At 39.5% G+C, this 27,878-nt stretch overlaps 1 protein-coding gene and 1 long non-coding RNA gene across 4 annotated transcripts; both read right to left on the bottom strand.

The window, feature by feature from the left end:
- Positions 1 to 9: 9 nt before the first annotated feature.
- LOC115744409 (CSC1-like protein At1g32090) lies at positions 10 to 21,870 on the bottom strand. 2 transcript variants are annotated; one of them, XM_048285787.1, is made up of 12 exons: positions 21,840 to 21,870; positions 8,456 to 8,781; positions 7,119 to 7,271; positions 6,711 to 6,846; positions 4,697 to 4,798; positions 4,406 to 4,525; positions 4,175 to 4,255; positions 3,703 to 4,043; positions 2,819 to 3,064; positions 2,086 to 2,410; positions 1,724 to 1,957; positions 10 to 501 (listed from the first exon to the last, which is right to left on the bottom strand). In XM_048285787.1, exons 2-12 carry the CDS (start codon positions 8,767 to 8,769, stop codon positions 352 to 354), a joined length of 2,202 nt encoding a protein of 733 aa, XP_048141744.1. In that variant the 5' UTR covers positions 8,770 to 8,781; positions 21,840 to 21,870; the 3' UTR covers positions 10 to 351. The 2 variants fall into 2 exon arrangements, with proteins under 2 accessions (XP_048141744.1, XP_030535432.1); XM_030679572.2 differs by lacking the exon at positions 21,840 to 21,870 and having other exon boundaries at positions 8,456 to 8,796.
- Positions 21,871 to 25,027: 3,157 nt separating this feature from the next.
- On the bottom strand, positions 25,028 to 26,341 carry LOC115732966. Of its 2 annotated transcripts, none has more exons than XR_007199736.1 (2): positions 26,285 to 26,341; positions 25,028 to 25,224 (listed from the first exon to the last, which is right to left on the bottom strand). It is a non-coding gene; the product is annotated as an uncharacterized LOC115732966 (long non-coding RNA). The 2 variants fall into 2 exon arrangements; XR_004014433.2 differs by having other exon boundaries at positions 26,289 to 26,341.
- Between the last annotated feature and the right edge of the window lie 1,537 nt (positions 26,342 to 27,878).

The raw sequence follows: 27,878 nt of genomic DNA, 5'->3' as shown, positions 1-27,878 counted from the left end.
GAAAATATCTGAAGAAGAGGAAGCTGAGTCAAAGTAAATTCATCTCCAGAAAATATTGCAAACTATTCGCATCATATGTGGGACAGAAGGACCAATAAATAAGAAAACAAGCGACAAGAAAAAGAGAGCGACAATCTATCATCCAAAATAAGTGATGATAACTGATGTCGTGTTCTTCTTGAAACAATCAGTTAGACTTGATCTGTTTAACCCGTCAATGGAAGCTCTTGGCCTTGCGTGGAGAGGAATTATACAAGGAGCTTGGTCTCATGGAGATAGATGTACTGGGATGACAAGGAGGGAGTTATGCTCAGTGTTCACATTCCAAGGACGACTCCGAACATGAGATTACTACCGTCTGTCCACTTTAACCTCAAGTAACTCCTCTTCCTCTGCTTCGGAGGACTGGAATATCGGGTGCAAGTAGGCATCGGCTAAGTAAGCCTTCAAGTTTAGGTCCGGTTCTGCCTCCCGTTCCGCTAGGTCTTTTGCCATGGCTTCCTGCAGGAAAAGGAGAAAAGCACAGCTAAAACCACATTCTTAGAGATGCCAAAGATGTAGGTTTGGACAGCGAGAGGACAATCTGCATAAATTACGCATGATAACCATGCTGAAGGCCTCGAAGGATGTTGGCCAAGTGAAAAGAGCTCAGCATCATGTTTCTTCTTTTGTTGGAAAATGTTTTGGGTCAAGTACCCTATTGTCAGACTTTTAACCATGAACATTTGACTCGTCATTCTGTTAGGCAAACCAATGACACAAATAAGCACAACAACCGCAATGAGAAATATACCACTCCAAATCCCAAAATGCCCCTTTAATCCTTGAGAATGAGGGCTGATGTCCAATACCTCAAGTCATTTGTCAAGTGATCCCAGTACCCTTCTTTTTTTTCAATTGAAATCCTAGTACTTCCGACACTAGTGAAAAAAGCCATTCATCATAAATAATATCAGAGTTTCTATAGTTGACTTGACCTCCCCTGTAATGTGATAATATTGCAATCTTATGGTGCAAGTTAATCCATTCTGATGAGGAAACCCTTGTACAGTGAAATCTACATTTTAACGATGTAAACAAAATCTATCAGCTCATGGTGAGGAGGATACTGTCAATTTCTAAATATTACAAGATAATGTGTTATTGAAAAGGAAAAAAAGGATTGTATAAGCGCTGAAAACACAAAAGACCCAATAGGAGGAATGTGGACATTCTATCCTCAGAATACTAAAGGCAAAGTTGATAAATGTCTTTGACCCTAAGACTCTAGATGGGAAAGGGTTTACAAGTGCACATTGATAGCCACAATCATTGGGGCTCTTAGGTTATGCCTGTGGAAACAACTGCCAGTAAGTGAAAGGCAAGCCCTTTTGTTAATGACGAGAAACCCACATTAGGTAGGCAACTTTCAGGCACTGCAAGACAAGCTTACTTGAACGTAGCAAATCTAAAATGTAACATATTGATCTTCAGTAATTGTCTGCTTTCTCTAAGTTATTTACTCTGTTTGCAACATTATTCACATCACCATGGAGCAATAGTTTATTTGGGTTTTTCAATTTGGATCTGGCTCAAGAAGCCCTACAAACACAAGAATATGCAACACCCCCAACATGTTCAAGGGATGCTAATTGAATAATCAATGAAAGAAGTATCTCTAACAAGCTTGGATAAATGAGCATCAAGGATTCATAACGGAAGTTCGAAAATCATGGAAATTTACCTCCAGTGGATACTTTCTGAAAGCTGGCTCAAATCGATGTTTGCAGTACTTGTGAAAGGACAGTGTAAGTATCGGTAAGATAACAAGCAAAGGAGTGGAGTGCGCGGCTTTTTTAGTGCTGAGCAACCCCAACAAAAGAAGCTGTGATATTAGTAACCCTGCAATTATCCGACTATGAACGTGTGGCCAGAACGCTGCAGCACTCTCATAACGTTGATTGTAGACATTAATTATCTGCCAACATTAACCATCAGAGGAAGCCAGACATATCAGATGTAAGTGAACTTCCCCGCCAACACATAAAAATGGTCCATCAAGACTAAAAGATTATACATAAAAAAATATAGAGTCAATTAACTGACCTGATGACGGTAGACGAGATATGCAAAAGCAAAAAAAACTAGTATGAACGGCAGGAGAATCGGAGTAACCACAGCATAAACGATCCCCAAAAGAAAGTAAAGTTGAAGACTAGGGAGAGTCTCTGGAAAATCCACGCTTCCCGGGTGCATCGCCTTCTCCCTGTCTCTCTCTGTCTTCACCAAAAACATATTCTTGAGATGGAAAATAATTAAGGGCTTCAAACGAAGAATTTCCCCGGCAATGCCAGCCCATCCGTCCACCATTATGTATGTGATGAAGAAAGTGGCCTTCATAGGTATTGACACCCCAATGGTTCTAGGAATCCTGCAAAAAAATCATATCACACATAAGCGAGTTACCTAGGAACTGAAGTTTCATGAATATGACCACGAACTGGGGGAAAAGGAGAATGCATGCTGTGAAGTAATTCACCATGTTGAGGGTACGCAATGGTGAACTCAACTCATCAAAATTACAGAACTTGTACAGAAGATACCAATTATGACAACGTTACAAAAGTATATTTGGTTAGATGACACTAAATATATATGCTTCAGGGGAAAAACCCATATAGAAAAGCCATGATAAGCTGAAGAGTATACACATTATTAACCACTCCATCCATTTCACTGTGAAGGCATCGAATTGGAAATTGTGAATCAAACGAGAAATTGGCTACAAAATTCAGGAATAAAAAAAGAAGCCTCCATTGATAAGGATAAGAAGTCGTACTGTGCAGGTGCTTGATGAAGAAAAGCACGCAATTGCTCAAAAGCTGTTCCAGTCACTATACTTCCCAGAAAGACATTCACCAACATGAAAAAGTAGTACTTTGATGCTGTTCTCCTCTCCAACATCGACAATGATATGTGTCCCTCGATTTTTGACATTAGCATCAAAACTTTAGGAAGAAGGAACAAAAAGATTTTGAGAGCTAGACCAGGGAGGAAACCCTGTAGGAATGACTTGATGAATTTCCTGCATTTGCAATAACGATGAGTTCATGGTAAGCTACAGAAACGGAACCAGAGACCATATTGAGTTGGTCTCCTCCTGAAAATGACCGAATCTCCGATTGTTTCATCATACATGCAATACATCAGATTGAAGTGAAGAAAACCAAAGCAACGGTGGCAATCGAAAATCGGAGACTCAAGCACCAAGGAACTGATATCAACCAAGTGAAGAAACTACATAGACTTTTTAATTTTTGATACATTAGTTGCAAAACCTCCAAATATGCAACAAGGAATGGCAGGCAAGGACACTGTTAAACAGCAAATGAAAATGGCGGAAAATGACAAAGCAGAAACAATTTGCCAGAGTCACAAGGATGCAGAGTGCATGAGCAACGAGATCAAATTCTTCAAAAGTTTGAGATTTTTCCAAATGCAAAATACAATTCTCTCTAATACTTCTATATTATACGAAGTTCATAAGAAATCAAATTCTAGTTGTTTGCTTGACATATCACTAGTCTATCAAGGGAATATAATGCACACTTCAGAATAAGGTAAAGCAAGAAGAATTACACATTTTGCAAGAGCCTCCACAAAGAAAAATTTTATTCCTTCCCCTTTCATTAGAAATTTGAAGAACATGGTTACTTCACTTACAGTTCTATCACTGGCCTGAGGAAAGGAGCAACTTTTTCAAGTCCTTCCAAGTTGGCGAGAGATTGGACAAAAGCAATTGGTATCATGTAACAGAACACCAGAGCAAAGACTACCAAGGATATCACAAGTCTCCGAATGCTCAGTGAAAAGAATGGTATGGCTAAGTTCTTCCAGTAAACATCACGAGGTTCGGGGGCCCAGTTGGTCAACCATAGGGTTGGATTCTTGCTTTGCTGTGTCTGCGCACAAACCGCAGCACCCCAACGCGAATTGAAGGACACAAAGGCCACTGGCAGGATAGATTTCGGATCTTTAATAACTTTCTGCCGCACTATGGCCATCTGATATACAATGTCAAAGCAGCCAAGTGTTAAAATGCAAGGGTACAGAAAGTCACTGGTTATGAATGAAGAGGGAAACATTGATTAAGGAACGAAAATATACACATAAACAAAATGTACATATCACTTACTCTTTTCTCGAGGTCTTTTATCTGCTGCTTGTAGTAGTCAACTGAATCTACTTGCTCACCCCAAAGCCCACAAAAACCTTTCTGCAAATTAAGGAGTAAGACTATCTAGTTTACAAGCTCTAACTATCGAGAAGTTTTCATTCATATAACTGCAAAGCTAATACATGTGTGTGTGATAAGAACCCAATACAAACACACTAGGAAGATTATTTTTGAAGAACTACGATTTACCTTTTTAGTTGGTCTCTTCTCCAGATGCCTTTCAAATTTGAGCTGATTATAGTCGAGCCAATTCTGAAGACTGTCTCTCTTTCTCACAAGTTTAGCAAATTTATTGGCATTGTACACTCCCTGGAGTTTAGCAAAACACAAAAAGGTCATCACTCCAGACAGAAGAAAAGACCTCAAGATAGAAAGAGACAACTGTACCCATGGAGGCATGCCCATGACTTATAAGATAAATGCTTAAAAAAATTGTCAACAAACAACATAGACAGAACCATCAAGAAAATAAATTATTACTTGGTGACAAAGATAGTGCTCAGGGTGGTTAGTTCGAAAGAAATGGCCAACAGTATCTGATATTGACTGGCGAGGAACACGAGGCACATTTCGAACTACTACCTGCAAAAAAGTATGGTTTAACAGAAGTCTTTCAAATAGCAGAACTGTGGCAAAGATTACTAGATCATGAAATTTACGCAAGTAAAGTTCCATTATATCAAGAACTATACCAGCTCAGACCTCCAAATTATGCATATCCTCACGAGAAACAATTAACAAAATGCCATTAATGTTTTAAGTACTATTTTCTGCGTCAGATTGGTCAAAGCCTTCTCAACTTTGACAACTCCATGACATTCTCATTTACACCTGATCTGTCTTTAGTAAGATGTCCATAGCTTTGATGAGATGAAAGGTAATTGACAGATCATGAGAACATTGAGACATGGTTTGAGCATGCGAACGGTGAAGCAACTTACATGAAGAAAGACAGTAAGAAAACCATTACTGCATTTGGAAATCATATTAACATATAGCTGACATATGTTAAGTGAACGAATAGTAATCAGTATGTCTGAATTCTAACCCAGACAAACGTAATGAAGATAAGTGAGCAGGCCTCTAGCTCAAATATTCTTTCAGCAACACAATAGACATAATTACTCGAACAATAAGCAGGAGATACAATACAGTAGTTTCTTAACAAACAGTTAAAGTGATTTGCCACGACTTCCAAGTTATTAGAGGCACAAATTATGTATCTGCCGTACTTCTTATTAATGTAGCAAAGCATGAAAAGGATGAGGTCAATACTGAGAAGATACATGAAAGGATGAGGTCAATACTGAGAAGATACATGAAATTGCATCTTTTACTTGCAGCCTGAAGCAAATTACCAGTGGGTCTCCTCTTTTATAGGTCAAAACCTTCCCAAAGAAAACTCTTTAAGTTCTTAAATCCCCACAAAAAGACTTTTCACGTTATACTGCAAAAGGCATGTTGTCCTTCCCGTGGTTGCTAGCTCATTCAATAGAGCAGTCAATGGTACAGACAAGGTCCAACCTTGCTAGCTCCAGAATAGACCAGGCCAATCCTATGTGGAGCATCAACAGTTGATTGTTCTAGTTCATATTACGTATGACCAATCCAATGGTGGACTTCCAGGAAGTATATCTTGTTGACGACTTGTGACAGAAACAATGCCATCGGGAAATTAGAAGTCAGTCATATTCCGCATCATAGTTGCTTATGCTAGATACAAAGCCTGAACAAATTACATCTCCCAAAAAGAAAATAATTAAATAAAACGGGGGTGAGAAAAGTCACAGTTGGAATTCCAGTTTTCCTCTACCAATCAATTCCCGTGTTGTCTATGATGGGCAACTCAAGAAAGAATCTACTTAAACCAAGCTTTAAGAAATTATATGAATATCAGGTCATCTCTACTTAATGAACTTTAACTGTTTCAAACATGGTGCGATATGAGTTCCAATTATCCTCATGTAAGGCTAAATCAGTTTGTGCAATGTACATGATAAACTGACTTGTTTAGCATACATAGATGATAAGGTCTTCTTGCTTGAAGAGATCGTCATCACTTAGAGAATAGTGAAGATCACTTAAAGTCAAGTAATTTGTAGTTGCATGCAAAATAAGGAGCAAACAGTTATATTATGTGCCTAGGTACTCCGTTGTCCAAACCACTCACATTTCTTTGTTTGGCAACTTAAGTTGCTCAATAAATCAAGGTTACAGACTACCAGTCTGCTCGTGCATGAATGAGATATAAAGGTGTTCGGAACTTTTGGAAGCAGATGACTGAAACTTAAGACTTCAAAGAAGACTCTTAATTATTAACGATGGAATGTGGATTAAGTTTGTGCTATGTAATTGTAGCTGAAGTCTTCAGCCCATATTGCAAGAGAAATATCAAAACTGTAGAGCACTACAATGACAAAGGCAGATCATTACATGGTGTATGATTTAAAACTAAATACAAAGAAAAGGGTGGGTGCACTTAGAGTCAACTCACAGTGAACTGCTCAACACGTCTTCCCTGTGAAGCCAGAAAACGAAGCCTCATTGATGCTACATTGTCATATTCCTTGTAAAGCATGAGACAAGTCCATATGGTGAACAGGTACTCCAATCCTACATGAACAAAGAACCTGAAACAGATATAGTTGAGATGCTTAGAATGTTAAATAAAGATCTCACAAATGTTATCCCAATTGCTCACCATTAAGACACTACAGGCAAAATTTACAAAAGGAACTCCTTCTAGATGGAAAGAGAGAGCCAAATGAAAATTAGGTGATTAGAACAGCTACAATTGTCTAGCTCCTATGAAAGTAAAAACATGGGACAATCTTTTGCATGAGTGCACAAAGTTGGGTCTTCAACAGATATCTATAATTATGTACAAGAAACATGAGTTTACCTTACTGATCGAGGACGGACATTTGATATAGAGAGTTTGTCAATGTTACTCATAACCAGATCTCTCTTCAAAAAGGATAATGTTCCATTTGATACATTGACTGGAATAAGAATGAGAAGCGCAATGATTGTGATCGGCACAAAAATCTTTAAGCTGTCAGAGAAGAGAAAAATATTAGTCGCGATATATTTCATGGCGAAAGTGTCTGAAAGTGCCGGTTGAATGCATGAGTGTTATGCTGAAAGGAGATATACCGCTTGCCAAGGACCTATGTTACCATTAGAGAAAACACAGAGAATTTAAGGAAAATTCCTACAGCAGAGCAAATAAAAGCTTTGAAATGTTCACGAACAAATGCGTTGCTTAATTTATTTCCTTTTTTTGATTTACCACCGCTCTTACATTTGGACTTTTATAGCACAAATGATATAGACATCTGCTTCATTGAATAACCATGCTTCCCCCCATCAGAACTGCCGATGGACGTGGAACAGTGCCGTTTTCTCTGCTATAGGAACATAAGTCATCTAATCCATCCATGTATATGTGGACATGACACAAACACGTGTGTATGCACGTCACAGACCCCATGACCACCTTTAGAAAAGCCAAAACGAATGCAAAATCATTTTGCGGAGAGAGGGAAATTTCTCAGGTCATGAAAAGATGGAAAAAAGAAATTATGCTAGAAAGCGGAGAAAACTTTGTCCAAAAATCAGGGACGTGCACCATCACAAGCCCAGATTCTAGTCTGAAGAAATTAGGGCCACATGCAAGCCACAAGTCCCAAATAACATTATGACAGGAACATAACCGGGTCGTCCCAAAACGTGAAATCTCAGATCAATGCTTCAGATTGGGTGATACAGAGTCAGGTCAAAGACTATCAGATCATAGACATTGTTATTAAGGTCGAATGTAAGAAGAAGCAGGAGCAAGGATGACTTTAAAAATGAAGATGAGGAAGTAGCTCAAGCTCACTCATGACTGCACCCAACAAAGCAAGGGAAACACGAAAATGTCGGAAAAGATCAAACCTTTGTAAGCCAGTGGAGCAAGAATGCTTGCTTAAAGCACGCTAATGACAAGACTCGCTCTACTTCTCCCAGAACCCAAACAAGTTCCCAGAAAAAGAACAGTCGTTGCATAACATGCAGTTTCCATGACTATTGTCCCAATAACGGACTCTTACGATTCTGTAGCACGCATTTCAGTTTCTTTCAGTGAAGCAACGCTGAAAGTCCAAATAAAAAAACAAAAGCAACCCTCCACCTAGTTTTCTCGTTCCTCTCTCGCGCTAAAGACAAAGTAGGGAGAAGAAGAGAGTGAAAGCGTACCCAAGAGTGTAGATTCTGAGGAAAGCAGCAGAATCGAGCCCCGCATGGCGAACAATCTCGTCCTCGCTCATCTTCATGGCCTGAGGCATCCAGTTCAAGAAAGTGAGGTAGGTCCAGGGGTTGAGATTGACCAACTTGCCGACGAAGTTCGCGGAACGCCTGGGGCTCGTCCTCGCCCGGTCGAGGTACCATTTGGGGAAGTAGACCCGGTCGTTGACGGGCTGGAGCCTGAGCAGCGCGAAGGCGAGCAAGAAGGCGAAGGCGGTGAGGATGTTTATGAATCCCGAGACGGCTATGTCTTGGAGGGTGGCCATGGAAGAGCAGAGCAGAGAATGTACGTTTGGTGTTGTTGGCACCTAAATTTTGACTATCATTTTTAGTCATTAGTTTTTGCATAAAAATTAGGGACTAACATTAGTCTCTAACAAAAACATTAAAATCATTTAGTTGTTACTTAGATTGGTTTAACTTAGCATTCATCACATTTACTTAGATTGGTTTAATTTAGTATTCATCACATTGCATTTACATTTTTATTCGGATCGATGGTGGGTTCACATAGGCAACGTGGTTTCGGAATTTGATTAAACTTAGCCTCACAAATTGAAAATATAGCGAGGTTCTTTAATCATTTAACATGGTCGAAATTTTTGCACGTGGGGTGCCGAGCTTGGATAGATTATGAGAAACAATTTGAATCAACCTATGCGCGCATTTGTATTGGGGTACCAAATATAAAACGAAGAGGGCAAACCTCGTCGCTTTGGGTATAGCAAGACTCAGTCAAATGATGTTGAGGATACATACCTCCAGATCTCCTGCAGTTAAGAAGGCCATATATTTTCGGCAATGGGAATGATTCACAAAGATTTTCAGTTTTATAAAATATGAGTCTGGTACGAGATCCCGTCTTTTCCTCAGGAGCCCAAAAGCTCTCGCCTATAAGGATGTTTCACAAACCAAAAGGGGGGAGGATGGTGCAGAAAAGTCAAAAGGGGGAGAGCTTCGTCCATTGAAGTGCAGAAAAATCAGAGGAGAGAGAGAGAGGGAGAGCTTCGTTAAAAAAAGAGGAGAGTCGTCCAGTGAGGTCCACCATTTGAGAGCATTCTTGAGGAAAATGGGCTCTAAAAGATGAGAAAAACACGTGAGTTCCACTCTCGACGACGGCCGAACCAGGACTGAAGCGAGTTCCACTCTTGACAACGGAGCCGCTATCCAGACGTGCACGAGTGAGTCTCCTTACGTTGGTGTCCTTGCCCGTAGTTCTGCTGTTCTTGTTTCACTAAAGCCCTTCCGATGTGGTCTCCAATTTGAAAAGAAAGCGATACTACCATCATCAGAAAAAGTGAAATCCTTCGGTGGTTTCTTTTTGTCGTCTTTTTGCTTGGTCAACAGAGTCTAAAATTTATGTTCTTTGGTTAATTAACTACAAAGTCTACCATGTTGACTAATTGAATCTTGAGATGGGATTCGGAGAAGCCTTGGAGGGGGTGCAGTTGTAGTGCATGCAGTGAAACACCCTCACCGGATGACCACCATGAGCGTCATCGTAGACGTTTGAGCCTTCGGTCTTCCGCGCGTGTCAACTCACCATCGCCACACGTGAGCCCCCATATATCACGTCCAAAGGGTCCTAGGTCGAGCTGCAATTTTTGTGCAAGTCGGAAAAAGAAAAGCAATCTTTGAAAGGCAAGGTACATCCTCCATCTCGAAATTTGATTAATTTGAGGATGTTTTTGCATATTCCGAATATTGCATATCTTGGAGCATATGTTGCAAATGTCAAAGCATTTATTGTGTTATCTTGCACAAACACAGGTCGATTAGGAAAATCTCCTAATCCGCAACTTGCCACGAGCAAGGATTTGAATTCAATCGTTAACCGTAAGATTACGGATTAAAGGTTGGATTCGGATATGTGCGAAATGTTTTCAAAAATCGGTTGAGATATCCACTTGATTTGATTGGCGTAATATCTTTAGAATGAATATGCTCTTGCGTGATATTTAAAATTCTAAAAGATATTGCATTGCATTTAGATAAAAATTGCATTAAAATCATGTAGATATTTGCATGTTAATCTAATTTTAGAACAAGTTAATTTAGATTTGCATTCTAGGATAGAACATGCATATTTGCATTGATTTTCATGTCTAAAATAATTTATCTTTAATATGTTAGGGATTAGGCAAACTGAACCTTAAAATATGTAAAGATAATCATCTTTAGACATATTTTTATTTAGGGTCATTCATTAATCCGAAAATACAAAAATTAAAACAAGCTTGCCATGTCATTTGCATGCTAGGTTTAGATCATATAGAATTTGCATGTTTAGGTCTTCAATTAGTTCGTAAGCCATGTAGTCATTTTAATTAGACCGTAACATCATTTCGCATTAGTTTCATTTAATTGCATGTCATCTAGGTTAGTCATATAGTTGGATTAATTTCATATGCATGCTTAGGATTTCTCCGCATTTAATTTAATTCATTTGCATCTTAGATTAAATTCATGCATTGCATATAGGTTAGTCTTTATCCCATTAAAAAGCAAAAATTCAAAAGTGAGAACAATTTGTCTTGGCATATGCTTCCCGCAATTACCTTGACTTGATGTTCAATTAATTGATTGTGCAATCGCATGATAACCTTTGTTAGTGACTTAGGTTAAAATCAATTAATGTTGCCCGACAAAATTTTTTCATGAAATAAAATGGTACCGAAAGGGCGTTAGAGTAATCTAGCGTAATCAAGTCCCCGGACTTAGAATCTCTGGTTCGTAGAAGTAATTTAGTTCTCCCGCTAATTTACTTAGGTTTTTAATCGACCTACCAAAAACGATTAGTGGCGACTCCAATTCAAATATTTGCATGTTAAGTTGCGATTTGGTATGGACTTGGGAGAGTCCGAGTTAGGTTGGTTGAATAATTGACCTAATAATCCATTAGCCTAGAAACCCGATTTTTAGGTCACGACAACTTAGCGACTCCATTGGGGATCGATTTCTTAATTCTTTCGAAATAAAATTGATTGATTAATCACTTTAATTTTCAGAAGAATTAAAAGGAACCTTAGTGGACTTAGGCCAATAATTTCATGGGAAAAACTGCATTTTTGTCCGGCAATTGGATTCCAGGTAAGTCTTAACTTAAGTGTTAAATGGTTTTGCAGATGGGAGATATAAGGGGTGGAGTGTGTGGCTAACCCCTTGTTTTGCAGGGATTGGAGTTTGGAATTTCGTGATTTATTTTCTGCAATTTTGAAGCGGTGTTTGCATATTATTTGTTGTGCATGATTAATTGCTTTAGCACTACACCACACAATAACCCGTGGGGACTGGGCCACTAGTTTTAGGATGGTATTGAGATTGGTTCTAGCGTTCACCGTGAGATCATGGTCGAAAGTTAGTCCAAATTCAATCCCGAATCTTTTTCCAAAAATGAGTTTCAAAAATTAGAACTCATGCCCGGTAGGATTACCGAAGCAAGAGTTATAATTTTTAACTCGAGAAGCCAAGTGAAATGACCCGGCTAATCCCGGTTATATCGTAGGATTACGATTAATCTTGATTATGTGCGCGAGATTGTCGCCTTGCCGCAAGTCTTTTGCTTCAATTTGTCGACTCTAGGATAGATAGAATAAGGTTAACTCACGAATCATGTGCATGTCCATGTGATTGTTTATCTTCCTATCCTACGGTAATGTATGCTCCCGAACTTTATCTTGTCTTATGTTATTTTTTTTTGGGTCGGTCCATGATACTTAGGTTTGTGGCACGTGATCTATAGACAATGGGGCATTCGGATCTCCGTTTCGTGTACGTTCCGAAGGCCGAGTTGAAGCAGATGTGGGGCCATTTGAACGCCGATGCACGGAATTACGTCCTTAGCCGTATGGGTAACATGTTGCCACTTTTGGACATTGGATTATAGATCAGGTTATACAGGCACTTGCATATTTTTGGTGCCCGGATACCGCTACCTTTATTTTAGGTAAGCACGAGCTCACTCCGACTTTGGAAGAATATAGCATTGCCATTGGAAAACCTTTAGACAAAGATTTAATTCGTCCTTGTGTGGGAATTGATCCAGCTTCTCTTTTTAGCTGAATTTTGAAAGTTAGCGAGAATAAAATGAGAAAAATTTTGAAAGAAAAATGTCAAATGTGTCCTTTCTCATTTCTCATGGAGCGTTTTTATGAAAGCAATTCATACTTGCAAGGTAGGATTTTCATTCTAGCTTTCTTTGGGCTTGTGATTTTTCCACTTCAAAAGAATTTCATCAATCCATCCATGGCTTGGATAGTTAGGCAAATTTGTAGTGGAATGAATTTCATTAATGCTATCCTAGCTGAAACTTTCATATCCCCGACTCGTTTCATAAAAAAGGAAGATAAGACATTCCATGCTTCACCTGAACTTTTGCAAATGTGGTTTTTCTCTCATTATGCTGAGTTTGGTTCTAAGATGATTATACCTCGAATAAGTGAAAATGAAAATCCAATTGCAAAATTTCAAGAACCGCAAAGAGATTTTAAAGGATTGTCTTATTCTCAATGGATTGATTTACTTAAAGATCCGAGTCCTAAGGTTTTCTTATGGCAAGCTATATGGTTCCGAGTCTCCGAGGCCCGCTTGTATCACGGTGAGCGGAAGCCCATACCCTTGTTGGGTGTTACAGGTGTGACGAGATATCATCCTCTTCGCGTGGTACGGCAATATGGGGTTTTGCGGGACATTCCACCACCACTCGGGGCTTGATGCTTTTCAAGTCCAATTCGTTGCAGCCGAAAAATATGCAACCGAGCTTAGACATATCGATCAAGTTTGGCTTGAGTCCGAAACTCGCCAACTATTGCTACCGAAGCGGAGCCCAAGGGAAAGGAAAGGCTTTATCATGCTAGAGCCCAATATATCCAGCATCATTTCATACCGGCCCATATGCTCCCAAAGTTCCCATTGATGCCCGTGAAGCCCACTCGTGAAGCCGAGATCGAGGCCTATGAGAAGAACGCGCAAAAGGCTAAGAAGCAAATGGAGACCTTGGCTAAGGAAAATGCACGACTTCGGAAAGAATTGGAGGCCCGTTCGTCTATAGATCGTGTCCTCACAAAGAAGAGAAAAACAACTTGATTGCCATGTTTAGGAGTCATTGTTTTGCTCTTAGTTAGTTTCATCTTAGTTGTAATTATGTTTCATCATTTTATGGGCTTTTCTTGTAATAAAGGTTACTCTTCAGATCGACATTCTGGTCTTCTGTAAATGTTATTGATTTATTTCATCATCAATTCGACTTTAAGTTCGTAAATGTGATCTTTTTCAATCATTTTTTTGAATTGACATGAATTTTCTCATGAGGATCGACAAAATTGGAAATTTCCTGATGTAGTCCTTTATTTCGTTTTGAGGTCTAGAGGATGTCATGGACCGACTCGCTATTTTTACTTGTTATATTCATTTCGATCATTTTTTTTCGGGTAATTTACTACGAATCCTCCACATTCTTATAACACTCGGTTAGTGACAAAGAGAAGGATGGCCAATCAGCCGAGATTGCGGCCTTGATCGATGAAAAGCCGAAAGAACACATGAATGCAATGAATGAACATGTTGCGGCTACCATGTCCAAGATGATGAATGATTTCATGGCTAAGCACAGCAAGTCAATGTTGGCTCTCGCCGAGATTCCACCTCCGGTTCGCCAAGGTCGTCGCCCAGACAAGGCTCATGCGGTGGATACCGACCCAACTTTTCACTTGGATGATGTCATTTTGACCGATACTAGTATCTCTCCGGTAGCCCATGTTCATCATCCACACTTAAATGATGAGAATGTCAAGTTGCAAAGCTCGACTAGAGGTTGCGAGAAGTAGAGGGAACTCAAAGTGTTCCGCTGTTGATCCGTCCATTTTTGCTCGGGTTCAAGTGCTGAAAAATTCAAGATGCCAACCTTTGATAAGTATGATGGCACCTCAAATCCAATGCAACACATTGAGATGTACCAGGGGGCACATGAGCGAGATATATGTCCAATGAACCTCTAATGATCCAAACTTTCCGGGCAAGCTTGAAGGATGCCGCAATGAGGTGGTACACTAACCACCGATTAACCGAAAGGATTCATGGGAAGAGGTGGCGAATCTTTTCATCAAACATTTTAAGTTCAATCTCGATGTCACCATTACAGGGAAGATCCGAGAGAGAGCGAGCGGAAGAAAGGCGAAACTCTAAAGGAGTATGCTACTCGTTGGAGGAACATGGCGGGACGATTATGCCCGAACCTTCAAAGCGAGATTTGATGAAGATATTTGTATCGACTCTTCCGCACGCAGTCCGTTCACGCATGCCGATTACGGTGGTCCGAACGTTTAGTGAGCTCATTTCCATGGGAGAGGAAATTGAGTCCGGGCTCAAGAAGGGGTGGTACGGTGAGTCGGGTGCATCTAGCAAGAGATTTTTCTGTAAGAAGGAGAAGGAGTCCGTCCCTCGAAGTCAACATGACTTATGTACGAAGGCACCACTTAGGCTTTGAAGTTGCAATTCACCACCCAAATCGACCTCTTATGGGCAAGCAAAGCCAAAGAACCCACGCCAGGAGCAAACCTTGCCGTTTACTCCACTCCCCGGGTCACTTTCCCAAGTCCCGTGGTTTTACGAAAGAAGGGTCCGTTGTCCTCTAAGCCGCAACGTCCCAATCCCCCGAGTATCCTAGGTATGATCCCACGAAAAAGTGTGATTATCATTCCGCGAAATGGGTCATTCGGTCGATGATTGTCTTGTACTCAAGCATCGCATCCAGGATCTACTTGAAACCGGGGCATTTGCATTTCAACCGGCGATAAACCCAATGTGCGAACAACCCACTACCGATCATTCGATCGACATTTGAAGAGTCATCGATGGAGACGGTGCTTTGGCCCACAATAGCAATCATTTTTTAGTCTTTTCATTTCCCCTACGTGGAAACCTTTACTGCTTTTTAGGATTTCCTTTTCTTTTCATGTTGGACTTTAGGATTTGCATTTCAATAAGATGTAATTCATTGATTTGATATCAATATAATTACGAACTTTTTCATTAAATTTTGAAATCTTGGTGAAGTATCCCAAACCAACCTGATGACGATAACCAACGATTGAAAAATTTTGTCATCTATGGTAAGTACCGAGGGTTGGGCTTCTCAAGAATTTTCGTCCCAAGGTGTTCGAAAAAAATGTTTTTTGAAAAAATTTTGGCGGCATGCGGTCTAACCTTGTTTGTTTTTTGATCCATCTACTACATGTTCAGGGCAAAGGGAATATTTTTAACTATATGCACCACCGATCATCCCAGACAGCCCCGTACATGAATATCGAGCAAACTAGAAATCCCGGGCTAGTCCCACTCCATTGGCCGATTGTGGCAATCCATGCTTTGTCCTTAACCGATCTTTCGATCGTGTTGTATTAGCTAACGAAGGCGAGGCAAAACCAAGGCCACCCGACCTTAGAGGAGTGTCTCTACGAGTTCGACAAATTCAAGATGACATTTTGTTTTCTTCTCGCAGGATTAGGAATAGAGTGAAGTCTCCGCTAAAGGCCGAAGTCAAACTTTCAACATGGAGCATAACCGGGGGCAATTCCAGATTATGGGTACCGATAGAGCCTGTCCCATGAAACCGGGGCAAATTGACAATGAACCTCGGTCTTAAAAAGGGAGTATATTTCTCCTCTACCTACTTGGCTCGAAGGTGACACTTTACTTTTTTCTTACAGGGGCATATGACTAACCATGATGGTCGTTGCTGTTAAACAAGCCAGGGCATCTCAAAGTCTTCACTTGACTTGTTTCGTGCATGTTTCTCTTTATACTCGGGGTAGATTCAGAACGAGCTCCGACTCAAGGAACAGACTCACCGACTTGTTTGATTCTTTTAGAAGTTCAGGGGCAATCCATGATCTCCCAATCCAAGAGGATTTTCTTACAAATTTGAATATGCTTGCATAATTTGTTCAAATTAAGAAAATGCACAAGTTTTCATGAAACATGACAAGTCGATTCAAATTGCTACATTTTGCATACTTAAAAGCTGCTCATATATTGCAAAATTCCATGCATGTTTTATTGAAAGAAAAGGTTTGATAAGGCGATCTGTTTGGTTCTTGTGAAACGATCATATTAAGTGAGAGACATCGGGATGACGAAAGGCAAGCCTTTTCCATACACGTCCGATTATTAATCCCCAAGCGAGTTGAGTGAAAATTTCCGTGCGACAAGGTAAAGGGTCATCTCGAGAAAAGTATGATGACCAAAGTGACGTGAGACATTCATTTCTGCTATCTAAACAATACAGGTTATCCTTTGCTTAACCCCTTTGAGCGGAGATTCATTTCTTAGCCCTGTCAGGAACAACCCCACATTGGGGCAATATCCCAGAAATTCAAAAATGGTTAGAATTTTTCTTGCTTTCACTTGCATCAATCTTCAAGCATATTTACTGCATGCAAATTTTGTGTTAGCTTGAGTGCCTTAGAAATGACGAAGAACATTTCTTTCTATCTCCCTACACACTATACCCTTTGCATACCCAATTTGTGCGGTAGATTCATTTCAACCCGATTGGTAATCATTCCCATGGTGAACAAATGAAATTAGCTCAAAGCAAGTTCAAGATTATTTGGGGCAAGTGGAAGAAGCTCAGAAGAAGTCAAAGAAAAGGCGCAAGAGGACTCCATCAAGCAAAGTTCTCTCTCTTATAAAAAAAAAAAAAAAAAAGAAGAAAAACTAATTCTCTTGAAAAAAAAAAGAGAGAAAGAACTCCTCAAAAATTAAATTCTCTCTAAAAAGAAAAAAAAAAGAAGAAAAAGAGATCTCTCTCTAAAAAAAAAAAAAGAGAAGGGGGAAGGAAAAGAGAGAAAATCCCTCTCGAAAAAAAAAAAACAATCAATCAAGGAGAGAGAAATCTCGAAAAATTTTGATGTGCAAAATTGTTTCTCGGAAGGAAATCACTTGAAAGGATCCCAAGAGGAGTTCGCAAATTGCCAGAGCAAAAATCTATGATGAAAGCCTAGTAAATGATTACCAATCCCCAGCTTCCTCAAATGATACCCTCTTGATGAAAATAGGCCATTCATTTCAAACCTACCCAAACCTACGTTACAACCCCTATCAAAGTCTCTTATTATGGCACTTATGTTAACGTAGAGTTTTAAATGCTTATAAATGTTGCTCGAAGAAGTGCAAGCAAGATTTTTCTATCTCATTTTGCAGGTTTCCGACTTGTAAACCCGGAGCAATGTGTGATATCAATTCTTTCAAAGCCGTGACTCCCATGAGTCCCCATTGTTAAAACTTTGACCAAACTCGCATTTCAGTCCCTCAAAAGACCTCTCGGATTGGTCAGGTCATACTAATTTCGAGAATATCCAGACCCTCGTCAAGCACGATGGAGAGAGGTTGAGTGATTCTTATACCCGCATCAAGGGTCGGGTCAAAAGCCTTTCATTGAGAGCGAGTGGAAAGTCCTTTCCGATTGAAGGTCCCTTACTTAATGTGATCAAATTGTCAAAAGGATGAAACTATTTTTCTCATTGATAAATTCCCAGGTGAAGCTTGGTAATGCGAATGATTCATGAATTCTATTCTCTTTGCACGTGCGCGTGTGTTGTTTTAACCCTATCTCGGGTAAAAACAAGTGCAAGGCAATTAGCTCTCATTTTTATAGCGAAGAAGAATTCGGGTACGTCTCCTAAATTATTCTTCATTATTTCTCTTTTGTGTCTACCCAGTGGAATAGGTAGCACAATTCATTTCGTGTTCGCCCAGGGATTAGGCAACATGATTTCTCCCGTATGTTCACCCAAGTGGAATAGGTGACATACTTTTTGTGTCTACCCAAGGGAACAGGTAGCACAATTCATTTCGTGTTCGCCTAGTGAATTAGGCAACATGATTTCTCCCGTATGTTCACCCAGTGGAATAGGTGACGTACTTTTTTGTGTCTACCCAGTGGAATAGGTAGCACAATCCATTTCGTGTTCGCCCAGTGGATTAGGCGACATGATTTCTCTCGTATGTTCACCCAAAGGAGTAGGTGACATACTTTTTGTGTCTATCCGATGGAACAGGTAGCACAATCCATCTCATGCTCGCCCAATGGAATAGGCGACATGATCCCTCTTATATGTTCACCCAGTGGAATAGGTGACATATTTCTTTGTGTCCGCCCAGTGGAATAGGCAACACAACCAACCTCATGTTCACCCAGTGGAATAGGTGGCATGGTCCTTTTTCGTGATTGCCCAGTGGTATAGGCAACACGTTTCTCATCTCTTCAAATGATTTTTAAATCATATCATGCCCTGTTTCGCATCCGTCGGAAATTACGGGTAACAAACAGGCAACCATGTACCTTGAGAACCTACTTCTAGTAGAATAGAAGTTCGAAGATCAAGGGAGTTCCAGCATTATAAAGATTTCCCTCACTTGGGTGCTTTTTTTAATGCGATCCGTATGTAGGGCTCTTTTACCGCTCCGCGTGAAGTAAGAAGCCTTAGCATGCGTTCCTTATTGCTTGCATTTTGCATATCATGCATCACTACATTTGAAAATTGGGATTAAAACCCCGCAAAAAATATTCATTCACCATTCGCATTGTCAAAATTTAGGCTTAATTTTGTCTTTGAGCGAAACCTCTGCGAGCCTCCACTCAAAGAGGGGCATCTGTTGGCACCTAAATTTTGACTATCATTTTTAGTCATTAGTTTTTGCATAAAAATTAGGGACTAACATTAGTCTCTAACAAAAACATTAAAATCATTTAGTTGTTACTTAGATTGGTTTAACTTAGCATTCATCACATTTACTTAGATTGGTTTAACTTAGCATTCATCACATTTACTTAGATTGGTTTAATTTAGTATTCATCACATTGCATTTACATTTTTATTCGGATCGATGGTGGGTTCACATAGGCAACGTGGTTTCGGAATTTGATTAAACTTAGCCTCACAAATTGAAAATATAGCGAGGTTCTTTAATCATTTAACATGGTCGAAATTTTTGCACGTGGGGTGCCGAGCTTGGATAGATTATGAGAAACAATTTGAATCAACCTATGCGCGCATTTGTATTGGGGTACCAAATATAAAACGAAGAGGGCAAACCTCGTCGCTTTTGGGTATAGCAAGACTCAGTCAAATGATGTTGAGGATACATACCTCCAGATCTCCTGCAGTTAAGAAGGCCATATATTTTCGGCAATGGGAATGATTCACAAAGATTTTCAGTTTTATAAAATATGAGTCTGGTACGAGATCCCGTCTTTTCCTCAGGAGCCCAAAAGCTCTCGCCTATAAGGATGTTTCACAAACCAAAGGGGGAGGATGGTGCAGAAAAGTCAAAAGGGGAGAGCTTCGTCCATTGAAGTGCAGAAAAATCAGAGGAGAGAGAGAGAGGGAGAGCTTCGTTAAAAAGAGGAGAGTCGTCCAGTGAGGTCCACCATTTGAGAGCATTCTTGAGGAAAATGGGCTCTAAAAGATGAAAAACACGTGAGTTCCACTCTCGACGACGGCCGAACCAGGACTGAAGCGAGTTCCACTCTTGACAACGGAGCCGCTATCCAGACGTGCACGAGTGAGTCTCCTTACGTTGGTGTCCTTGCCCGTAGTTCTGCTGTTCTTGTTTCACTAAAGCCCTTCCGATGTGGTCTCCAATTTGAAAAGAAAGCGATACTACCATCATCAGAAAAGTGAAATCCTTCGGTGGTTTCTTTTTGTCGTCTTTTTGCTTGGTCAACAGAGTCTAAAATTTATGTTCTTTGGTTAATTAACTACAAAGTCTACCATGTTGACTAATTGAATCTTGAGATGGGATTCGGAGAAGCCTTGGAGGGGGTGCAGTTGTAGTGCATGCAGTGAAACACCCTCACCGGATGACCACCATGAGCGTCATCGTAGACGTTTGAGCCTTCGGTCTTCCGCGCGTGTCAACTCTCACCATCGCCACACGTGAGCCCCCATATATCACGTCCAAAGGGTCCTAGGTCGAGCTGCAATTTTTGTGCAAGTCGGAAAAAAGAAAAGCAATCTTTGAAAGGCAAGGTACATCCTCCATCTCGAAATTTGATTAATTTGAGGATGTTTTTGCATATTCGAATATTGCATATCTTGGAGCATATGTTGCAAATGTCAAAGCATTTATTGTGTTATCTTGCACAAACACAGGTCGATTAGGAAAATCTCCTAATCCGCAACTTGCCACGAGCAAGGATTTGAATTCAATCGTTAACCGTAAGATTACGGATTAAAAGGTTGGATTCAGATATGTGCGAAATGTTTTCAAAAATCGGTTGAGATATCCACTTGATTTGATTGGCGTAATATCTTTAGAATGAATATGCTCTTGCGTGATATTTAAAATTCTAAAAGATATTGCATTGCATTTTAGATAAAAATTGCATTAAAATCATGTAGATATTTGCATGTTAATCTAATTTTAGAACAAGTTAATTTAGATTTGCATTCTAGGATAGAACATGCATATTTGCATTGATTTTCATGTCTAAAATAATTTATCTTTAATATGTTAGGGATTAGGCAAACTGAACCTTAAAATATGTAAAGATAATCATCTTTAGACATATTTTTATTTAGGGTCATTCATTAATCCGAAAATACAAAAAATTAAAACAAGCTTGCCATGTCATTTGCATGCTAGGTTTAGATCATATAGAATTTGCATGTTTAGGTCTTCAATTAGTTCGTAAGCCATGTAGTCATTTTAATTAGACCGTAACATCATTTCTGCATTAGTTTCATTTAATTGCATGTCATCTAGGTTAGTCATATAGTTGGATTAATTTCATATGCATGCTTAGGATTTCTCTGCATTTAATTTAATTCATTTGCATCTTAGATTAAATTCATGCATTGCATATAGGTTAGTCTTTATCCCATTAAAAAGCAAAAATTCAAAAGTGAGAACAATTTGTCTTGGCATATGCTTCCCGCAATTACCTTGACTTGGATGTTCAATTAATTGATTGTGCAATCGCATGATAACCTTTGTTAGTGACTTAGGTTAAAATCAATTAATGTTGCACGACAAAATTTTTTTCATGAAATAAAATGGTACCGAAAGGGCGTTAGAGTAATCTAGCGTAATCAAGTCCCCGGACTTAGAATCTCCAGTTCGTAGAAGTAATTTAGTTCTCCCGCTAATTTACTTAGGTTTTTAATCGACCTACCAAAAACGATTAGTGGCGACTCCAATTCAAATATTTGCATGTTAAGTTGCGATTTGGTATGGACTTGGGAGAGTCCGAGTTAGGTTGGTTGAATAATTGACCTAATAATCCATTAGCCTAGAAACCTGATTTTTAGGTCGCGACAGGTGTGTGTTTGAGAGAGAGAGAAGAGAGAGAGAGTATGTTGTGTGTGAACGAGGAAGAGAATGGGAATCGGGTGCAGAGGAAGGAACTTGGACCAGAGCAGGCAGCGGCACAGACAAGGTGGTGGTGGTGGCGGGGAAGAGGAAACGGGCAAGGAAAGAATATTTGCTACTTTTTACGTGAATTGATCAACTTTTTTTCATTATTTTCCTTCTCTTTCTCTTTTATTTTTTTTTCTAAAGTAAAAGTACTACCTTTCTTCCCTATATCTGCTCGTTAAAAAAGGACCGCGGATGGTGCAATTTTTGTCAAGTGCCGGTAGAAAGTGCTTTTGACGAAATTGCACAAAATGATCGCCATTTCAGTGATTGATAATGATATACGTGTCATTCATTTTAACTAGGCACGATTAAACACGTGTTAATTAATATTCATATTTAAAGATCTTTTTAATCCCTAAGGCCTTATAAAACTAAAACAACACCCATGTCCGAAAAGAGAAAAAAATTGACATAAACGATCCTTGGACTTTAATTCAATATGCAATGTGATCCATCCACTTTTAATTTGTTCAATGTTTGTCCCTAAATTTTAATCAAGTGTGCAATATGATCCTTGAATATTTGGTACATGTTCAAACTTGTCCTTAGACTATGTGAAAGTATTCAGCGTCATCCTTCCATTAACCTAAATTCAAGAACAACATTGAATATTTTAATGGCATCGCACGGACTAGTTTGAACATGTATCAAACGCACAGAGATCGCATTGAACAAATTAAAAACTCGAAGACCATTAAACATGAGCCAAAATACATAGGCCATTTGTGTCATTATCCATAAAAAAAAAATGTGAAATACAAACATGTTTAGGAATACAAAGGCCATTAAACATTAACAAAAAATCTAACTCAACGTTACATTTCAGATCAATGCGAAGCACAATTGCCCATTTGTTTAGAAATATGTTAAAAGTATGAAACATAAATTGTTGTGTGTAACATGTTTATCGTGTGCACTGGTTAACATACCATATGGTGTCGATACTAGGTGGATGGTGACACGTTTGATAACCACGTGAGTCGTGCGATATCATGTTACCCATTTTATTAAACGTGTTGTTTTCTGTATCAAGACAGTTTGACTCATTTATTAACCATGTTGTGCTCATGTTGTGCTCATGTTAATCATATTCGTGTTTTACGCTTGTTTCGACAGAACACAATTAGCATGATACAACACGAATCGCCAGCCCTAATAATAATCACATTATCTACGCACAACTCTCCGATTGTTTTAAATAAAAAAATCACTAAATGCGATAAATAAAGAGGGATAAAACTACTTAATTTGTCAGAACTTTTCAATTATGCTAACTATTCCACGTTTGGCAAGAAATTAACAAAGTTATTTTTTGGCTGGAAACTAATCAAATAGATTCTTATTTTCATTTTCAGTCCTTAGAATTTCAACACTTAATATTCAGTAGCCACATTTTTATCACTTATTTTTCAATTTTGTCAAACGAGCTCCAAAATAAGAATGTTTAAATTCAATTTGACTTATCCTTAGGGCTTAAATGGCCCGTCGAGAGTATCTACCTAATATAGAATGAAGTTGTCGATGTTTATGGAAACAAATTTGACCGCAAACGAATATGCAAAAGGCATGTACGACAACCTTATTAAAGCATGGAAAAAGGGAAAAAAAAAACAGTACTCAAAATGAGATTGACTTGCTTAATAATCTTACCATTATTGAATTAAAAGTTTTAATTCATCAGAAATTCACTTGATATGGTAAGTATTTATTCAATCAGAAAAGGCAATTGATGGTAATTAAGATCTTCCGAGTTACATTGTTAAAATCTATACGTAGTCATTGCATAACCTTATTTGATGAGAAACTGTTAATACTTAAATGAGCAATTTTCAATTATCATTATCACCACATTTGGCGGTCTACTGGTAAAGGGTCGTATGTTTTCTACGAGGTCACGAGTTTTGCGATCGTTTGTACCGATGGTCTTCCTCACCTCTTTCACTTATTAATTTTCAATTGCAATATGGTCTTCCTCACCTCTTGCCTTTGGAGGATGCAATGAAAAGATATGACCACAGAATACATGAAAGCCGGAGAATTCGGACTGTCCCCGACCCGAACTAGTCCGAAATTCATAGGCCTAAAATGGCCGATCCGTTCTCCGGGTAGGTTTTCATATCTATGTTCAGGCCGGGCCAAAATTTCGGGCTCCAAATAGCCTGGCCTCATTCGGAATATTTAATGATTGTAGCCATTCTTAGTATTTGTAATAATATCGATATGACGATAGAGAAATTAAATGTACCATTTCGTACAATTAGACTCCGTCAAGGTCGCTAAAAATTGCAAAAAAAGGAAAAAGAAATGCCCATATAGTTTCCGCAAATTTGCCATTGGGTCTCTGCAAGTGAATTGACAAAGCCGACTTGCTGCATTTCAGGATGTACGACCAGAGATTAATATCTTGCTTTTGCTCAGAACTTATTGCACGAGTTGGGTTCGTTCCAATGAATAAAACATCCATTGTGTTTTGAAGTGGTGGAATGGTCTATTTTGGAACCACCTTAAGAGAGAAAAGGATTCACAGCACTAGACACGTGGCAAAACACAGACCCAAAAGAAAATGCAACATTAAACACATATCTCTCTCCCCCTCGGACACACACATACGCACGTAGCTTCGTCCATCGTTGGTCTTGTGCCCACAGATTGCTTGCATCATACGAGAGAATCATTCCCAGACGAGAGTAATTTCACCAGGAAAAAATTGAAAATTCACTGACCCATCCCAAAAGGAAGTGACCCCAAATCGTTAAGCTTTGAGAGAACAAAGTTGAATAGTATAGAGATTCGGCCTCGATGACTTTGACGACACGCCTCGTTCGGACTTCAAACTCCCGCGATTGAATCGGCAATTTTCGTAAAGATGGAGTTAGACAGGTAGGCGACGAGACTTGTGCCCATCAGGTCTCCGGACAAAGTTTCGGGGTCTCATTTCACAATTTGGTTAATGTCACAGGATATCTGGCCATACGTAAAGAATATGTGAGGACCATCAACTGATAACCCCATCAATCCTTGAAGTGTTCTTAAACACAAGCAGTTTCGAACCACCTAAGTTTCAGTAGACCATCTAGAGTTGAACAACCACAAAAATGGGAATAATCAAAGTTCGATAATAATCATTAAGCTGCCGCACATCGAAATACTAAAAAGGCATAGCAAAGAGATTCACAAGAAAAACTTGATCCGAATTTTGCCGTTCAAGCACATCCATAGTGAATTATTATGGCATTTCGCTTTAAAACCACTTAGAGGAACTTCCTATATGGCCTTCCATTATCCTCATCCTGCATATGCTGTTAAACACCGTCCAAGGTAAATATATCAGTAACCCAACTCATTTGCTCTCAAATCAATCACAAGCAAATGCAGTCGCAGCACCAGCTCGAAAAGAGCATCCAGGAGGGCCAACACACATATAACAATGAGCACACGTCAAGTGTTGAAGATACAGTCATCTCAGAATAGAGTAATTAGAGTTCTTAGTGGTCAAACAACCCGCCCTATATGAACTTGACTCCAACAATCCCAGACCCGATGGGAAAAGATCAAAAAGACTACTACTAACCACTTATTTCTCAAGATAGAAGAGCAGTTGGGTTCAGAACATCATTGTAGTTAAGAACTTGAGCATATGAACTTCCACAAGGTTAACGTGACAAGGCAAATTCTAGTGAGCCCGTTAATCCTGGCTTTGACCATATTATTTTCCAGAGTAAAGTCCCGATGCAAGTTAAGGATGTAAAGGCTCGTGCACTTTGGCAATTGACTCAGTTACAACAGAAATAGCAAATAGTCAGTGGAGTGCAGCATGATTCTTGGATATCCAATCTGCCTTAACACCCCCTTTACCATCCTTTTAACATGCTTCACCAAGCGAACTCAATATGACGAATGGAGCCATCATCTCGTTTCTCCAGGGAGACGTCTCTCCAGCGCTGCCCTTTACAAACTGTGCTCAAAACTGTGTTTCCCACGACCGAAAGTCCAGATTATTTAAAGAGAAAACCAATAAAACCATTGTCATCGGCAACCAGTCGTTTCCGAGCCTATCCTTCTTCCAAATTCTTGAATGGCATATATATGTTCTTGGCACGTCGATTAGTACACTCCAATAAATCTCAATGCCATCCACCGGGGGATGTAATAAAGCATCGTTAGCCTTAATCAAAGGGTACACAAAGCTAAAACCCATAGAATCAATTATCTGTTCAGCCACCGAGCGATTACTTCGCATTCCTCGGCGCAATCCAAATTCAACTGCAACTGGGCCACTAAGCTAACTCCCTAGCAAGCGCAGCGATCTAATGTCACTCTCCAGTAAAAGTTGGTTTCATTGCAAGAGAGGGGGAGCACATACGAATTCACGGACGATGCCCTTGTAGACAGGAGTGGGACGGCGACGCCGAAGATGCAGCGAGGTTCCGGCGAGGCCACCGGAAGTTGTACTTGTTGTTATACACGTAACATGCATAGGCAAATAAAACATAAATGCAGCGGAAATAAATAAAAATCTATACACGTATCTCCAGAGGCGTAGTTCGTGCGTTTCAATCGAAAATCATATTAAATGAAAGAGGGTTAACGGATTACCTCTTGAAACGTGCTTGGAACGAAAAAAATTCAGACGTTCTTCGATCCGAGCCCCACAAGTGTCGAGCCTCTAGTTCAGACACACCACCAATCGCAACGTCGAACAGAATAAAGAACTTGCAGATGATAACCACTTCAATTGTGCTAGCAATGTCGTGGATACAATACTCCGCAATCTTAAAAATTTTGGTCACGAAAGGGAGAGAGTTTTCGAGAGAAAACTACAATAGTTCTTTTACGAACACTTAAAAAATTCTCTCACGCACACAGCAACCGTTGCTGATCACACTATTACGTGCGATCAGCAACGGTTGCCGATCGCACGTTGTGCACGATCAGCGGAAGTTGCTGATCGTGCACAACAAGGCACACGGTCAGCAGTTGCTCACCGTGTGCATCAAGTATTTAAAAAAAATCCTTTTTTTTTTTTAAAGAAAGGAAAACACTTGGTCAGCACAACATGTGCTGACCAAGTCTGTTGCACGCACATCAATATGTGCGTGCAACACAATTATATATATATATATATATATATATATATATATATCTATTAAAAAAAAATTATATCTACATATAATTTAATAAAAGCATAATAGTGCGACTACATGTACATTTCGGATACATCAATATGTGTCCACTATAAGAGTGCGTGTGCATCATATGCACGTACGTCCATGACCAAAAATAAGAATCAAATTAAATCTTATTTAATTTAATTTTTCGACTAATTCGGTATACGTAATTGCAAACATATTTGCAATATCGTCTTTCCGTTCAACGTCGTCATGTATTGGTTAAGGTGTGTGACATCCCTCGGTTCATCACCGAGCTGGCAGTAAGACATGCACTAACACATTAGTACTTCCAAGAGAATTGATTGTCCCGATCAACCTCTAGGTCCTACAAGTCACGAGTGACATCTAGCAATATGTCATGGCTACCCGGACAGTGTGAATTCTTTAAGAACATAATAAACCCGTCGCCTTTGCTTACGAGTGTAATTCAATCCCTCCGTCTTACTATATCCCGATCGAACAAAGACCATGGAATATTTGTCAAGTCACCGATTCGATCATATGCACAAATCTAATCGACATGCATTTATACGAGACATGAACATTTCATTCTCGATTATAACCCCGACCGAGGATTTCAATGCATTGTCATAATTAAATTGAATAGGATATCATACCTTGCATGTGACAAGGAGACAGATTCCATTTTGCGCACACGTGTGACTTCGTATGTGCATGAACTACGACCATCAAGAACAGAGACGGATCGACGAACCATCAATATGCGTCTTCGTGAACCATAGTCATGCAACACACAAGTCAACACTATGGCTCAGGTCTAA

This window comes from Rhodamnia argentea, chromosome 9 (genome assembly GCF_020921035.1).
Source record: "Rhodamnia argentea isolate NSW1041297 chromosome 9, ASM2092103v1, whole genome shotgun sequence".
Lineage (NCBI taxonomy): Eukaryota > Viridiplantae > Streptophyta > Magnoliopsida > Myrtales > Myrtaceae > Rhodamnia > Rhodamnia argentea.
This window is presented reverse-complemented; position numbering and strand designations above follow the sequence as displayed.